Source organism: Globicephala melas, chromosome 20 (genome assembly GCF_963455315.2).
Source record: "Globicephala melas chromosome 20, mGloMel1.2, whole genome shotgun sequence".
NCBI classification, from domain to species: Eukaryota; Metazoa; Chordata; class Mammalia; order Artiodactyla; family Delphinidae; genus Globicephala; species Globicephala melas.
In genome coordinates this window covers 35,675,490-35,693,275 of record NC_083333.1, presented here as the reverse complement: position 1 = coordinate 35,693,275, position 17,786 = coordinate 35,675,490, and the positions used below count along the sequence as shown (strand labels likewise).

Below are 17,786 nucleotides of genomic sequence, written 5' to 3'. Positions count from 1 at the left end.
AAGTCCATTCTCTACATCTCCGTCTTTATTCCTGTCCTGCCCCTAGGTTCTTCAGAGCCATTTTTTTTTTTCTTTTTTAGGTTCCATATATATGTGTTAGCATACGCTATTTGTTTTTCTCTTTCTGACTTACTTCACTCTGTATGACAGACTCTAGGTCCATCCACCTCACTACAAATAACTCAATTTCTTTCTTTTTATGGCTGAGTAATATTCCATTGTATATATGTGCCACATCTTCTTTATCCATTCACCTGTTGACGGACACTTAGGTTGCTTCCATGTCCTGGCTATTGTAAGTAGTGCTGCAATGAACATTGTGGTACATGACTCTTTTTGAATTATGGTTTTCTCCGGGTATATGCCCAGTAGTGGGATTGCTGGGTCGTATGGTAGTTCTATTTTTAGTTTTTTAAGGAACCTCCATACTGTTCTCCATAGTGGCTGTATCAATTTACATTCCCACCAACAGTGCAAGAGGGTTCCCTTTTCTCCACACCCTCTCCAGCATTTATTGTTTGTAGATTTTTTGATAATGGCCATTCTGACTGGTGTGAGGTGATACCTCATTGTAGTTTTGATTTGCATTTCTCTAATGATTAATGAAGTTGAGCATTCTTTCATGTGTTTGTTGGCAGTCTGTATATCTTCTTTGGAGAAATGTCTATTTAGGTCTTCTGCCCATTTTTGGATTGGGTTGTTTGTTTTTTTGATATTGAGCTGCATGAGCTGCTTGTATATTTTGGAGATTAATTGGTCCGTTGCTTCGTTTGCAAATATTTTCTCCCATTCTGAGGGCTGTCTTTTCGTCTTGTTTATGGTTTCCTTTGCTGTGCTTTTAAGTTTCATTAGGTCCCATTTGTTTATTTTTGTTTTTATTTCCATTTCTCTAGGAGGTGGGTCAAAAAGGATCTTGCTGTGATTTATGTCGTAGCGTGTTCTGCCTATGTTTTCCTCTAAGAGTTTTATAGTGTCTGGCCTTACATTTAGGTCTTTCATCCATTTTGAGTTTATTTTTGTGTATGGTGTTAGGGAGTGTTCTAATTTCATTCTTTCACATGTAGCTGTCCAGTTTTCCCAGCACCACTTATTGAAGAGGCTGTCTTTTCTCCATTGTATATTCTTGTCTCCTGTATCAAAAATAAGGTGACCATATGTGCGTGGGTTTATCTCTGGGCTTTCTATCCTGTTCCATTGATCTATATTTCTGTTTTAGTGCCAGTACCATACTGTCTTGATTACTGTAGCTTTGTAGTTATGAACTGGGTTTTGAAGGCTGAGTTGGAGTCTTCTGGGAGTAAAGAAAGATATTTAAGGCAGAGAGAACATCCATGTATAAATCTGTAGAGGCAAGAAGAATATGGTTCTATTCAGAGAATGGTAAGGTGATGTGGGGTTTTGTGTGGGGAGTGGTGGGAAGTGGGTCTAGAGAGGAGAGCAGGAGCAGGTGGTCTTGTGCTTTGTAGAAAGTTTAGACCTTCCTCCTGTACGAGACTTTGGAAAATTTACACAGAGGGAAGTCATGCTCAGTTCTGCATTTTAGGAGGCAGTGAAGAACATGCCTCTGAGTGGGGATGAGACAAGGAGTCACCTCACCTATTAAAATAGTCAACATAAAAAAAAGCAAAAGCCTCACTAAGGCAGGAGCAGCAGGGAAGGAGAGGGCAGGGCACAACCGAAGAGATTTAAGGGACAGGCTAATCAGGATTCAGTAATCTGTTGGCTGTGAAGGCTGACCAAGAAATGATAACTCCCACGTCCCCTGGGTGAAGACATCAGGCTCTGATGGCTGACTAGAATTTCCAAGTCCAAGCTGGTTTCCCGAGCCTGTGCCCCAATGTGATAGGATGGAGGAGTTTTATCCCACTGCTATTCAAATGCTGTTAGTCCTAGATGAATACTCCCTCTGTTTATTTTTATTTTCAGTCTGTGCTCTTGTTGAGCCATTTCAAAGGAAAAGAAGAAAGACATTTTGATTGGTTCAGTGAGCCAGTATTTAGTAAGTGCCTTCCACTTTAGTCACGTCATTCAACCTAACTGCAAGGAATGTATTTTTCCTGTGTGCCTAGGAAGAGGAAATAAATAATGTCTCCACCATACCATCAAATTAGCAAGAGTATCTGGAATAGTAACGAGTGTGGTTCTATTCATTGAGAGCCGTTAGTACTAGACGACACCTGTTCAAACCTAGTAGAATGATGCCTTCAGCCAGTCTTTAGAATCCAAGGTTCATTGTAAGTTAAAAATTTCAGGGACTTCCCTGGTGGTACAGTGGTTGAGAATCTGCCTGCCAATTCAGGGGACATGGGTTCGAGCCCTGGTTCCGGAAGATCCCACATGCCGTGAAGCAACTAAGCCCCTGTGCCACAACTACTGAGCCTGTGCTCTAGAACCCGTGCTCTGCAACAAGAGAAGCCACTGCAATGAGAAGCCCATGCACTGCAACGAAGAGTAGCCCCTGCTCACAGCAACTAGAGAAAACCTGCGTGCAGCAACAAAGACCCAAAGCAGCCAAAAAAAATTTTTTTTTTTCAATGATCTTGACAGCCAGGTCTCTAGGGATGGTTCAGTCACCTGTGAATTCATTTTGAGACATGAATATTAGCTCAGACTGAGAAAGTAAAAATCTGCCCTGCCATTCATCACAGATAAACAGACACAGATAAAACCAGGTGCAAAGTTAACAGGAAACAATATTTCTCCCAAGCACACACTGCAACTTATCAGATAATAATTCCCTTCTCTGGGTGGCTTTAAAAAATTCACTAAGAAACTGTTCTCTAAAATCAGACTGGGAATTCCCTGGTGGTCCAGCGATGAGTCCATGCTTCCACTGCAGGGTTCAATCCCTGGTCGAGGAACTAAGATCCTGCGTGCCACGTGGTGTGGCCAAAAATAAATAAATAAATAAAATAAAATCATAGACTGTCGGGAAGTTTGCTGTTTGAAATTATGTCCAGTGAGAATGAAGCCTTACAGTCTTGCTTGGAGAATCTAAGTTGCTTTGACAGAAAAGCAGCCTTGATTTCCAACCCAGGTGTAGAACTTCAGGGCTTTCTGAACACAACTTTCCACATTTAACATTGTAGTTTTCAAGGAAACTTAACCTTGGGTCTACTTTGCAGTCCAGAGCTGATGTTGACTCTCTTTTCATATAACTCTGTATTCCTTTGAGTATATCAAACCCTGTTTCATTGAAATTTCACCTAACCTCCACTCATTCCCATAATTATATAATAGAGATCTTTTCCTTTAGTGAGACACTCCACCATCCCTCTGGTGTGCAGTTTGCCTTGTTGCAGTGAGTTGATAGACTGACATTGTTGGACTACAGCTTTGCCCTGGTGGGTTTAGGCTGATTGGACCAGGACTATCTCAAACTTTGTTTTGGCCTCTACTCTTTTTTTATTTTCAATTAATTTATTTATTTTTGGCTGTGTTGGGTCTTCGTTTCTGTACGAGGGCTTTCTCTAGTTGCGGCGAGCCGAGGCCATTTCTCATCGCGGTGCACGTGCCTCTCACTGTCGCTGCCTCTCTTGTTGCGGAGCACAGGCTCCCGAGGCGCTGGCTCAGTAGTTGTGGCTCACGGGCCCAGTTGCTCCGCGGCATGTGGGATCCCTCAAACCAGGGCTCGAACCCGTGTCCCCTGCATTGGCAGGCAGACTCTCAACTACTATGCCACCAGGGAAACCCTTGGCCTCTACTCTTATTTGTGATTATAGATTTCCTTCATTTGCTTTTTGCTACTTGAAGTAACATTTATGTTAAGCTATATTCTTATTTATTATTATTATTTTTAATAATTTTTTTTGGCTGTGTTGGGTCTGTTTCTGCACGCGAGTTGTGGCGCGTAGGGGCTCTAGGCGCGTCTCTAGTTGTGGCGAGTAGGGGCTACTCTTCATTGCGGTGCGCGGGCTTCTCATTGTGGTGTCTTCTCTTGTTATGGAGCACGGGCTCTAGGCACGCGGGCTTCAGTAATTGTGGCACGCGGGCTCAGTAGTTGTGGCTTGTGGGCTTAGTTGCTCTGCAGCATCTGGGATCTTCCCTGACCAGGGCTCAAACCCCTCTCCCCTGCATTGGCAGGCGGATTCTTAACCACTGCGCCACCAGGGAAGCCCCTAAGCTATATTTTTAAATTACAAAAAGTAATACTCTATATGAATAGCTAGCAAGCACATGAAAAGATGATCAACATCATTAGTCATCTGGGAAATAGAAATCAAAACCACAATGAGAAAAAACAAACAAACAAAACCACAATGAAATACCACTTCATACCCACTAGGATGACAACAGCTAGAGTCAAAAAGAGATGATAACAAGTTTTGGCAAGGATGTGGAGAAATTGGAACCCTCATGCACTACTGGTAGGGATGTAAACAATGCAACCATTTTGGAAAACACTCTGGCAGTTCCTCAAAAGATCGAACAGAGTTACTGTATGACTCACCAATTCCACTCCTAGGCATATACCCAAGAGAAATGAAAATATATGTCTACGCAAAAACCTGTATGTGAACGTTCATAACAGCATTATTCAGAATGGTCAAAAGGTGGAAAAAACCCAAATGTCCATCAACTGATGAATGGATAAATAAAACGTGGTATATTCATGCAATGGAACATTAGTTAACAACATGGATGAACCCTGAAAACGTTATGATAAATGAAAGAAGCCAGTCAAAAGAACCACATATTGTATGATTCCATTCATATGAAATGTCCAGAATAGGCAGACCCATAGAGACAGAAGTAAAGTGGTGGTTGCCTAGGACTGGGGGAACTGGGGAAAATGGGGAGTAACTGCTAATGGGTACTTTCTTTAGGGAGTGATGAAAATGTAAAATTTGGGTGATGGCTGCACAAATCTGAATATACTAAAAAACATTGTACGCTTTAAATTGGTGATTTGTATGATATTTAAATTACATGTCAGTAAAGTTTTTGTTAAAAAAAAAAGCTGTACTGGGCACAGGAGTACAGTCCTGCTCTCAAAGAATTTAATATCATGGCAGAGACAAACATTTTGATATTAAAAAAGTAAGTGTTAAGGTACAGACATGTATGAAGGGTTATGTGAACACACAGAGTAGAGCATCTGAACCCAAACGGAGAATTTGCAGATGTTTTCCTCTGGTGGGAAATGATGCCTGAGCTGAATCTTGAAGGAAGAACAAAAATTAGCCAGAAGTGAGGTAGAACAGCAAAGACACAGGTTTGTGCTTAATACAAGAATTGGGAGAAGCAGTAGGAGCAATCTGGTGTTTCTGCGCAATCTGCAAAGTACAAGGAGGAGAGTGCCCAGCCCAAGTAGCTTCGATAATAAAAAATAATAAATTAACAATTCATAAGTGCACTATTAGTTACAGCTAAAAACTCAAAGAAGGACTCTTAGGAAGGCTTTAACCAAGGAGGGGACAGCTGAACTGAGTCTTGAAGCACGATGAAGATTTTATCACCGAGACAGTGAAGTTCACTCCAAGCAGATAGGGGCAAAGAGGTGATAAAGACTTGTATTCAGAGTACAGTGAGTATAATTCCCTCCAACTGGACTGTAGTGTCAGGACATGAGACCAGAAGAATGAGTAGATCTGAGATTATGAAGGTTCTTACATAATAGCTAAAAAATAACATAAAACCTATGCCTGTGTATTTTATCCATTATCCCATTTAATCATAGCAAGGCCATTCTACAGGTAAGAAAACTGAAATATAGGAAAGTAAAGGAACTTGCCCAAGGTTACACAAGTAAGTGTAACAACCGGGGTTTGAACCCACCAGTTCGGACCAGAGGCCACAAACTTAACCTGCTCTCTATCTAACACACCAAGTTTTTGGATTTAATCTCACCAGCCTGGGGAGCCACTGGAAAGTTGTTCACAGTTCCTGCTTTGTTTGTTCTATACCTTCTCCTCCTAATGGCATCGGTTTTCTCTTCTGTGAGAGCAGAGGGAAAATGCAGAGGCGAATTAGGCTCCAGGAAACTCTTCTGATCATCCTCCCTCTCCAGGATGGCAAGCGTCTCTTGCATTTAGGGACTTCATCACTATGATCGCTGCTGCTATTTACATAAGATTTTATTACTTTAACGCTCCAAGAGCTTTTTTCAACCCTCTTACGTTGGTAAAGCAAGTAGGAGCATCCTTATTTACAGATATCGAAGAGGAAGTTCAGAGAGACTAAATGATTGGATAAATCACATCTCTGGGCAGCGATTTCCCTACCTTAAAGTGAAGTGATTGAACTACCTATTTCTTTGCAACAACAAAACATTTATCATTCTAGGCCTGCTTAGAGTTGGGAAGTCATTCTGAAGCAAAATCAGTTTCATAACTAAGATGTATCTCTACTAGATCATCGTGGGAAGTAAAGTCCGGCGTTCCCCAGGCAACCAGGACGGATTGAGCACAGGGTTGCCCCACCTCCGCCCAGGCTCTGCGCAGCTGCAAGCAACAGAAAAGCAAGTACCACGCGACGGAACGGCTTTTGTGGGCGGTGGGGACGCGTTTTTGGAACGGACCGGGAAAAGGAAGTGTGCTACACCATTGAATGTACCCGCTCCCGGCTGCCGCGGGGAAGGTGCGGCGTACTTCGTGTTCCGGCTGCCCGGGTTGGGCTGCCGCGGTGAAGGTGCGGCGTACTTCGTGTTCCGGCTCCCCGGGGTGGGCCTGAGCCTTTGGCTCTCCAGTGACGGGTTGAGGAGGCCGCAGGCTCTGGACCTGCTTGTTTCAGTGGCGGACTCGGCGGACTGACCTCGGCCACTGCTCTTGCTGACCTTGGCCCAGGGTCGGAGCCGATGGCGGCTTGGGCCCCTGTCACCTTGAGCAGGGCCGCTGCCCAGTGCTTGTGGGCGCGAGGCCCCGGGGTCCGGGTGGCTCGTCCGCGCTTCCCCCCGGCCTTCCAGCCTGAGTCCCCAGGCTGTAGCCCCTGTGAGGGCCGGACGCTGCACCTCACGGCAGAAGTCCTCGCCGGGCACAACAAGTGGTCCAAAGTCCGGCACATCAAGGGTCCCAAGGACACCGAAAGGAGTCGCGTCTTCTCTAAGCTCAGTTTGAGCATTCGCCTAGCGGTTAAAGGTGAGAACTTGACGGTCACCCCTCGGTGGTAGCCACTTGCCCTCACTATGCCCACGACTTTGCTTGCCTACTGGAGTTGGGCCAGGCCCACCCCGATCCTCGGCCTTTCATTCAGAGCGAATTGAAAACTTCTTTTCCAAAATACTTACCCAGATCTCATTCAAACACTGGATAAAGTGTCCTCAACAAGCCGAGATCTAAGTGCTGACTTGTCGCTCTTTTGGCTGATGGGGGTAGGAGGCGGAAATCCCTTTTTTCTCTCATGTCATAATGAGATGTCTCTGCTTACTCTTTTCTATCTCAGAAGGAGGCCCCAACCCCGAGTTCAATAGAAACCTGGCCAGCATCTTAGAGGTGTGTCGCAGCAAGCACATGCCCAAGGCAACAATTGAGGCAGCACTGAAAATGGAGGTGTGTCCTCAGTTTAACTTTGTTTTTGATCACAGTCCCTACAGGGCACATGTCTGGAAGGCCACCACACACCCCTTAAATTATCAGAGAAGGGTAGTGATGTCGTTGACACTCAGCCCAAAGTCTCCTGGTGACTCTTCTCTCGGCCATTGGTTATGGGAGCACAGTCAGGAGCAGGATGTATAGACAGCGTACAGAACTATATAGCCTAGGATTGCTGAGCTGAGTTTTGAGGAGATGGGGTAAAAAGAAGGGCCACAGTATGGGGAAAGCCCTGGTGTTAGTTTGAGGAAGGGTTTGTTTTTCTGATATTTATGCCTTAAAGGAGAAAAGCCAGTAGAAATAGAGAGGGTGCAGATGATAGTGATAGTGGGAGGGGCTGGGATGTAGAGCCTAGGTGTGGGAATTGTCTGCAAGCCCAGCTGAGGGGACACCTCTTCTCTAGGACAAGGGGGAAGGATCTGAGGAAGTAGTAGTCATCTTAATTGCTAACAGTTATTGAGTGCTTATTCCAGGCCAATTTCTTTGATAAGAACTTTGTATGCATTACCTCACTGACTCCTCAGAACAACCTTAAATGGAAACTGAGGCACTGAAAGATTAGGCGACTTGACCACGTCACACAGAAAATGACAGACTGGGAACCAGACAGACTCCAGAGGCTATGCCTAACCATCATTCATACTGCCCTCCTGTCAGGTGTGGTGCAGATAAGGCGGTGGAGGCAGAGGATTTTCCCCCACCTGGTGTCCTTAATTTCCTTTGTGAAAGAGGAAGGGAGAAGTCATCAGTTGAGAGTTCCTGGGAAGACGGCAGGGCAGGGTGATGGAGAGAGTGGTGAAGATCGGATGCGCGGGCAAAGAATGAGCAGAGGCAGTGTGGGAGATCCAGATGAGATTGGTCATTAGAGTTTTTGATCGATTGTTTGAATTTTGAGGCTATGCTATTTGATAAGGCCCAGATGTGTCATTTCACGTGGCAGTACTCAGCAGCGCTGGGGTAGGAGCACAGGTGGGTTTCATGCGGGATAAGGTGTACGAGAATGAGTTTTAGTAGGCGCTATGGCGGGGTGGATGTGGGATTCAGCTGGGGAGGGGCGAAAACAAAGCTGGGAGATGGCAGATTGATTGTTCAGGGACAAGAGAAACAGACTGCCTTCCAAGTAAGGGATAGTACTTCCAATTATCTCAAAAGTTGGTCCCAAGGGCCTCCTCTCAGAGGGGAGGACAAAATTGAAGCTTAACAGCCTAGGCTCCAGCCCAGGGAGCCCATCCCATGGAGTCAACTTTGTGGTGCCTGTGGTGCCTGGGCTGGCATGTAGGAGGGAACTAGGAAACCGGAAAATGTGATTATGTTGTTTATTGCAGAAAACCAAGGACATTTATTTGTTGTATGAGGGCCGAGGCCCTGGTGGCTCTTCTCTTCTCATTGAGGCGTTATCTAACAGTAGCTCCAAGTGCCACTCGGACATCAAACATATCCTGAACAAGAATGGGTAGGTGTGTGTCTGGGGAGAGTAGAAGGGTACAGAGTCTTTAGTTTCCAATTCTGTGCAGGGAAAGTACTGTTGTTCCTGGTGGCGTTTCAAGTTTTACACACACTTCATCCTTAGCAGAATCCAAATGGGATCATTTATTCTCCCTTAATGTGTTCTGTACTGGGCAGGATCCAAAAAACTTGTTCATCAGGTGTAGAACGAGCTCTCTGTCCCATTATCCCATCTGTCTGTATAATGTCCAGGTCTTAAAATGTACAACCAGGGATGGAATCTTAATTGCACAGGAATTGATGAGCAAAGTCTTTGCATCCTCCAAACTCCAGACAGGGCAGAAAATAGAAGGTTGGGGTTATGTTTGGATTATTCCCTTGCCCAGTGGTAGCTGCATCTGCCTCAGGAAGAGAGCTGCTCCATGTCTGTTTATACTCCAGGGGCTGGGTGGGAATGAGTGTCTAAAGGCATTCTTTCTGGCCCATTTCCTTTCCTATTAGGGGAATGATGGCTGAAGGAGCTCGCCACTCCTTTGACAAAAAGGGGGTGATCGTGGTTGGAGTGGAGGACAAAGAGAAGAAAGCTGTGAATCTGGAGCGTGCCCTGGAGCTGGCAATAGAAGCAGGAGCTGAGGATGTCAAGGAAACTGAAGATGAAGAGGAAACGAACATTTTTAAAGTGAGTGTGAAGCCTTAGTGTTTGGTGGACTTCCGAGAGGCCCCTGATTGACATGTTAAGGCATGCTTCTGTCAGTCTCTTCTTTCCTGTGCCCGGGGTACAGGTGAGATAAAGAGCTCACATATTGCACAGACATTTACTAAGAGAATACCGGATAGGGCTTACTCTCTTGAGGACGATGAGAAGGATTCAGAACATTGAAAACTCTGTTTCTGCCAGTGAAGACTTAAACCCAGTGATATAGTAATTCCATTCAGGTTTTGCAAACTTCTGTCCAGCTTTGTCCTGTTATCTCCTGGCTACTTACCTCCTGACTTTCCTTTGTTCCTAGTTTATTTGTGATGCCTCTTCACTGCATCAAGTGAGGAAGAAGCTGGACTCCCTGGGCCTGTGTTCTGTGTCCTGTATGCTAGAGTTCATCCCCAACACAAAGGTGCGGCTGGCTGACCCTGACCTGGAGCAGGCTGTCCATCTCATCCAGGCTCTCGGCAACCACAATGACGTGATCCACGTCTATGACAACATTGAGTAGCCAGGCTGTACGTGCCCCCGGCAGCCTATTCTGGAGCACAAGCTTCTGCAGCATCCTCTGAGACTCAAGCAGGTCAGGGCGGTGGGTGGTCTAGCAGGTTAGGAAGCAGAAGACCTGTAGTTTGTGGTCAACGGAATCCCTGCACTTTTGTGAAGCCTATTTGTCAGCTCTGCTGGTGTCTCCGTGCCGTCCCAGGTGAGCCCCTCCACATCCTTCTGGATGCAGAGTGAGGCCAGTCAGCTGGTCAGATTCTGATCTCAGGAAGTTGGCCCTTGTGGGGATGGTAGGTGCCCTGAGGGCCCATGTACTAGAAACTGCTCTTAAATAATAACAGTTATTGATCTGGGTTTGCTGCACTGCTGTTGTATGACTCTTGAGTTTTCCTGGGTTTGTGTCCAGTTGCTGGGACCCTCTTGACTTCCTTTCAAGTCTATAGGCTTAGTTCCACTACTCCAATCCCAAGACTTTATTTTTTTGATTGACCATAGAAATGTAGCTCCCTCCAGGTACTTTGTGCTCTAGTGCTCATCTAATGGCTTAAACCTGTCATTCTTTCACATAACTAATATTGATCAAACACCTACTGTGTACCAGGAACTGCACTTACAGGCTGTTCAATTGATGCCCTGTGTTAGATCCACTCTAAGACGTAGGACTTCATGGGGAAGACACAGGATTGCTCTCTACCAGAGCTCTCCCAGGGCAATGTGAGGTGCTGTGCATGCATCCTTGTTCTCTTTGTGTGGCCTCTGTACCCTTCTTCTGTCAGAGAGCTTAAGGCTGTGGCCCCGAAGGAGATCAAGTGCCAGTGATAAGGGACTCCAGGCCCTGCTTTGCCTGGGTCCCTCTGTGTTCTGAGATTGCTCAGAGTGGACCTGTCAGTGGGCTGTGCTCAGGAAGGGCTGTACCAAGCTGGTTTTGAAAGCTGCTTGATCCCCAGAAGGCCCAGCCCTGGCTCCTTTTCATCCCTGATGCCAGATGATGGGGCACTGGGAACTGGAAAGGAGATAAGAACAGAAAGAAGGCTGAGTCAGAAGCCTGGCCAGGTGGGAAATAGGGGCCTTGGTGCCTTTTGTTCCTGAGTCACTTCTGGGTTTAGAGAGACAAGGAGTGCCAACCACCTGTGCTGGAGCCCGTCAGGCGTGTCGGTCCCGGAGCGGCTTTTTGATCCCTGTTATCCACCTTCTTGTAAGTTGTTTAAGCCAGTTCTGAGCTCAGAGTAATTTTCCTGAAGGACTCATAGGTAAATGAGCATGGAAAAGAACTAAAACCAGATTGGCTAAATGATAACTTCACCTTCTAGGAAAAACAGATTACTAATTCCATGATGACTTCAACAGCTGGAGAGTGAAGGCTAGAGGGAGGAAAACCAATGAAATAACCTGTTATCGTGCCAAAGCATATGCTGTTATACCTCATTTCATAATTTTGGTACTACCTGGCATTCTTTAGTTTTTATAGGAGATAACTCATCTAAATATCTGAATAGCACATCATTAAAATAGGGCAATGTAAAGTTTAAATGCCACTTCCTAACTTATAAGATACTTTCATATTTTATTCATTTGATTTTCAAAACAAACCTACAAAATAGTCAGGCCAAGTATTTTATGCACAGATGATCTCATACCAAGCAGGTGAGAACTACATCTGTATGAAATAAACCAAGGTCTATTATAAATGTTGAATATAAATTAATTTGGAAGAATGTGGTCATGCTGATCTGAGAAATCCATACTAAGGAAGCCTGCTCTAGAAGGGAACTTGGTTACTCATGTGAATAGTCCTCTAATCTAATAGATAGGATTTGTTAATGTGAATTCTTGTGTAACCAGTTTTCTTGCATAAAGACATACTAAACAGCTCTGCACTGACCCCTGGCGGTGCCCTGCAGTCTTTCCTGCAATTAGTATGGGAAAGGCAGAAATGAAAGCTTACTTGGACCTGCTCTGCCTCTAGATCTGGTAAAGAGACCCTTAGCTCTACAGGTTAAATAGTTAACTATTTAACTGAATAGTTAAGTAAAGAGGGTATGAGTTATTCTGCCACTAGAAATTATTTTTCAAAGAATATTTTATGTCAGAGAAAATGTTTACAATATAATGTTAAGTGAAAAACAAAGATGCAAAACTATATGTATAGTATGGTCCAAATTTTAAAATATATATCATACTTTATATATGAACTTTTAAAAAAAGACTAGAAGGAAGTATACCAAAATATCAAAACTGGTTATCTCTGGGTGGTGATGTTATAATTGAGTTTTATTTTCAATAATCGTATCTTACTTTATCAGGGAAGCATTTTTTTAAAAAGAAAACTAGTCACATTATTGTCCTGTTAGGGAGACAGCATGTGAGAGGGTGGGATTCAGGTGTACCTTAAAGTCAGAAGAATAGCGTCTGGTCCTGCCTTGCCTTTGCCTTATCTTTGGTCATTGTCTTAGCAACACAAAATCATTTAGAGCCTTGAGCTGGCTCGGGCTCATTTTCAAGTTTCCTTTCAGTGGGATGGAAGTATCAGTGACAGGCTCTGTCCATAGCCTTGACTCTTACGAGAAGTGCTCGTGTGGTATGTAGCTGCCCCAACTCTGCCAGGGGCCCCCACTGAATCAGACAGGAACAGTGAAGACTCTGCCTCTAGCCAACTCTAGAAATTCAGTCGTGTGGTTGAGTTACTTTTTTTTTCTCTCGGAAATATATAGCACAGCTGTCAATAAAGCTTCACACTCTAAGAGTCCTCAACTTTTGAATCCCTGAGGACTCCTCTGAAGACATTCTATGAAGAGAAAATAAGTGAGCCAGTAGATCTCACAAAGGAGAGTGTCATGATAGATACTACACTCGTCTTGACTGAAATCACTTTCTCTCTTTATTCTATCCCCAGACAGTGAATGGGATAGAAGTTTTTACTTTTTCCTCTTTTTATCTTTCTTTGGTTTTGCCAAAAAGGTAACCTTTATTGTTTTTTAAAAAGTCAAATCTTATAGAAATATACAGCAAAAAAATTAAAGTCCCATCTAATCCTAACCTCCTAAAATAACAACCACCATTAACAGTCTGCTCTTCTCATTGGTGTCAATCTTCTGGGGCACAAATTCTGACTCTTGTCAGTTGCTAGCAACCTTGGGGAAGAACTTAACCTCTTTGTACTTATTTCTTCATCTATAAAATGGGGATAATAGCATCTATATCATAAGGCTGTTTTGAGAATTAAATAAGTTAATATATGCTAAGCACTTAAAACAGTGCCTGGCAATAGGAGGTGTTCAGTGTATGTTGGCCTTTTTTCCCACTAAGTGTGAAAGAACTATTTTAAAAACTGAAATGTGATCACCCTATATATATCTGCTTTATAACCTGTCTCCTGCGCCCCGTCCCCCCAGATATATCCTGGATTCCTTTTGGTATTAGAATGGAGACGTCTGCTTCATTCTTTTTAGTAGCTACGTAGTATTTTATTGTATTAATTAATGTGCCATAATTTATTTAACTAGTCTCTATCAATGGACATTTGGGTTGTCTATCTTACAGAAGATGCTACGATGAACATTCTTTACTTTGGTCTCTTGCAAAATATTCTTTAGGATAAATTTATAGAAGTGGAATTTCAAAACGAAAAGCAATTTTTCTTTAGAAGTAAATGTCCATATATAAAAATGTAAAGGAGATGTAAAAATCTTCTGTGTACATCACTTCTTAACAATGCAGATAAACTAACTGGTTGAACTGGTAATCTGAATATATTCCACTTTACCTCTGAATTAAAAGAATTTTCATCAAATTAGGTGATAGGTTTTTTGGTTTGTTTTTGTTTTTACACCAAATTCATTGAGCTATCCCTTAAGGAAATTTATTTATTTGTATTTATTGTTCCCTGTCATGTGTCCTGTGCTCTTGGAAGAAAAAAGGAAAATGTGCAGCTGGTGTGTGATTGGCTGCCTAATGAGTCTTGGGGTCAGGAGTGGCTCACGTGCTTAACCAGGAGCATCTACTCAGTGTAAAACTAGGGGAATAGACTTGAGAAGGCCTGGCCCAGTTGGGAGCCTTCACATGGGGAAAATGAAGAGTGAGGAGAGAGACAACATAGAGTAGATAAAATACATAGCTAAAAGGGCACACCTGTGGAAATTACATTCAATTACTAACATACCCATTTGAAGTTCACTTATTTATTCAACAAATAATTGTTTTTTTTAAGAATTATATGTTGAGCACTTTGACTATTTTTAAGAGCCAGTAGAGTGAAGCCTAATTAATTTATATCTTGTGAATTCTGAGTTTTTTAAAATATTTATTTATTTGGTTGCACCGGGTCTAGTTGCGGCAGGTGGGCTCCTTAGTTGTGGCTCGCCAGCTCCTTTAGTTGAGGCACGTGAACTCTTAGTTGTGGCATGCATGTAGGATCTAGTTCCGTGACCAGGGATCAAACCTGGGCCCCTTGCATTGGGAGCACGGAGTCTTAACCACTGTGCCACCAGGGAAGTCCCAAATATTTGTTTTTTTGAATGTGCTGTGAGAGATGCTAGACCATCTTTTTTTTTTTTTTTTTTTTTCAGTACACGGGCCTCTCACCGCTGTGGCCTCTCCCCTTGCGGAGCACAGGCTCCGTTGGTGCAGGCTCAGCGGCCATGGCTCACGGGCCCAGCCGCTCCGTGGCATGTGGGATCCTCCCAGACCGGGGCACGAACCCGTGTCCCCTGCATCAGCAGGCGGACTGTCAACCACTGTGCCACCAGGGAAGCCTTAAAGTTTTTAAGCAGAGCATGACGGGATCAGGTATCCATTTTAAAGGATCACCCTGTGATGGGAGTGATCTTGAGAGGCTGTTAAACTAAGTAATCCAAGTGAGAGATTTTGGGGGTTTGAACTAGGATGGTGGCGCTGGGGCTGGGAGAGGAGTGGACAGATTGGAGACATGGTCGAGATTAGCTGTGGGGGAAGGGAAATGGAGAGAAAGAGCTCTCCAAGTTAGATAACTCAGAAGCATCCAGCTTGGGGAACTGAAGATGGAGAGAGGATATAGAGAACTATGGAGGAAAATGATCAGTTCAATTTGGACCTGTAGAATTTGAGGTGCCTGTGGGGTACTCAATGGGTGATGCCTCTGAAGTTCAGAAGAAAGCCCAGTATGGTAAATGCAGCATGGGAATGTTTGAGATGGCTGGTTAAGCAGCAGGCAACAGAAATGAAGCCCTCAAAGAAAGCAGTTGATAGTAAAGTAGAAGAAAAATCAGAAGGCTCTTTTCAGCTAAAGACTTAATGTAGTTGTATTGCATGTGCTACTATGTACGAGGCACTGTTCAAAGTGCCGGTGATAGCGCAGTGAACGGGACAAAATCCCTCTTCCTACACGGCTTATGTTCATTGTAGTTGGAAGAAAGACAATAAGTATATAATTTCAGGCACTATGAAGAAAAATAAGGCAGAATATAGAAATACAGAATGATGGAGGGGAGAGGGGCTATTTTGGATCGTGTGTTTAGGCTCTCTTAATAGTTGATATCTAAGCAGAGACCTGAATGCAATGCAAGAATTAGCTGTGGGAACATCTTAGGGAAGAGCATTCTAGGCAGAACAAATGGCAAGTGCAAAGGTCCTGAGCTTGGTAGGTTCAAAGTATGGTGAGAATGCCAGTGTGGCTGGAGCGATTGAGGGAGCAGGAGAGTTGTGGTAGGAGAGGATGGCTGGAGCCGGCTCCTGTTGGGCCTGGAAGATTCTATTCTAAGTGTGGTGGGAAGCCATTGGAGGGTTGAGAGCAGGGGAGTGACATGATCTGAATTACATTTTACAAGGATCACTCTGGCTGCTGTGTGGAGAATCATTTGCTGAGTGGCCACAGAGGAAACAGGGAAACCAGTTAGGAGGCTAGGGCAGTTATACAGTAGAGATGGTGGTGGCTTGCACTAGGGTGGAAGTGGTGAGTAGTTGGATTCAGATACATTTTGAAAGGAGAGCTGAAAAGACTTGCTGGATGACTGGATATAGGGATGTTAGGGAAAGTGAAATCAAGGAAGACGCCTCCTAGGTTTGTATTTTAACAATTGGGAAAACAGAGGAGCAAGGTTTGTGGGGGGAGGGGGAAAGAATCAAGAGTTCAGTGTAAAACACATTAAATTGGAGTTGTGTTTTAGACATTCCAGGAGAAGCTGCTGAATGGACCTTTGAATACAGGCAAGTATTCCTAAATCTAGGAGTGGGTCCTACATTTCCACTGGCATAAATGTCTTTTTTTTTAAATATTTATTTCACAGCTCAGTAAAATTAAGGGTCAGATCTGAGCCTCAGATTGGCAGATTGTGACCTCCAGCACTGGCCTATTACACACATTCTTAACAGGGTGATATCCCCAACAGGACGAAAAATGATTCTTACGAGGTGAAAAAAATCTTCGATAATATGATGGTATATGGGCTTCAAAGCTCAGCCCTACCTGACAAAATCTTATCCCTTAATATTTAATTTCTCACATTAGGGAGAATTTAAATTTAAGTAATTAAAAATTTTCTCCTTGGGGGGGTGATAATGAAAAAAACAGTTGAGAAATGTGCAAGAGCATGGCCTTTGGGTGTCAGAAAGCCCTGATGTGGATCCTGGCTTTACCACTTGGACATGATACTTACCTTCTCTGAGCTTCACCTTCATCATTCAAACACCAGTACTACTACTTACCTCAAAGTTACTGAAAAGATTGAGAGGATGTGCCTGGCACATAGAAAATGACAGATAAATATTAGTTCTCTCTGCTTTACCTCCCCTTCCCAGAAAAGAGAAGTTATTATAGTTAAGGAACTGCAATAAACTGGGTAGGGATCTACTCAAGTGGGAAAATGACAGACTTAAAAGCTTGCTGGAGGAAAAAAATAACAGACAAGGGGCCTGATTGAATCGTGGTGGTGGCGGGGAGGGGTGGGTGTAAAGAAAGAGAGAAGAGAGAAATCTAAGGTAATTTTTAAGAGATTTGATACCAAGGCAAAGCCACCACTAAAGGTTCTTAGTTGACAGTTGAAAACAAGAGGAAGATGATTCTGGCGTCTGATTTATATTACAGTAGAACAGAAGCCAGAGGAAGGGAACCGGGATTGTGGAGGACTTGGAATCTGAAGATCTGGGTGTATAACATGTTGAACAATGGGGGTTGGGAAAATTAATTATGGTCATCTCTATTTTGAAATATCATGCAGCCAGTACAATTGTTTTGGAACAATATTCAGTGGCCCCGGAAAACACTTATGATAAAATGTAAGCACACTACAAAACAATGTGAAGCCGTTTTTATCAAACATTGTATATTTAGGTAGGAAAGATAAAATTATCTCTGGGGTGGAAGTTTTATTTTTATTTTTTTCAATTTTAATACAAAGAGCTTGTATTGCTTTTATGACCAGGAAAAAAAAAAAAAAAGTTTTCTTCCCGAAAGAACCTCTCTGGCTTTGCACTTAATGGTTTCGGCCCTGGCCAGCAGATTCCTAGGACCCACTTTCCGGCACTACCCCAGCCCCTTGGAGAGTGTGGCCCTGGAGGTGTGAGACCCAGGAAAAGGCGGGCAGTGGTAAGCCGCTTCTGCCTCCGGGCAAGCGCAGCGTCTGGACCGGAGGACT

General features: G+C 43.7%; 1 protein-coding gene across 1 annotated transcript; it reads left to right on the top strand.

The window, feature by feature from the left end:
• Positions 1 to 6,371: 6,371 nt before the first annotated feature.
• On the top strand, positions 6,372 to 10,533 carry TACO1 (translational activator of cytochrome c oxidase I). Its single transcript, XM_030843441.3, has 5 exons — positions 6,372 to 7,076; positions 7,381 to 7,487; positions 8,855 to 8,982; positions 9,477 to 9,654; positions 9,986 to 10,533. The coding sequence occupies exons 1-5, from the start codon at positions 6,797 to 6,799 to the stop codon at positions 10,184 to 10,186; spliced, it is 894 nt and encodes a 297-aa protein (XP_030699301.1). The 5' UTR covers positions 6,372 to 6,796; the 3' UTR covers positions 10,187 to 10,533.
• The last annotated feature ends 7,253 nt before the right edge of the window (positions 10,534 to 17,786 follow it).

Bases quoted from the DNA above. Each gene is read 5' to 3' on its own strand.
- TACO1 (XM_030843441.3), top strand. From the start codon at position 6,797: ATGGCGGCTTGGGCCCCTGTCACCTTGAGCAGGGCCGCTGCCCAGTGC. The intron at 7,077-7,380 runs GTGAGAACTTGA...TTTCTATCTCAG, and splicing joins CATTCGCCTAGCGGTTAAAG to AAGGAGGCCCCAACCCCGAG. The intron at 8,983-9,476 runs GTAGGTGTGTGT...CTTTCCTATTAG, and splicing joins CATATCCTGAACAAGAATGG to GGGAATGATGGCTGAAGGAG.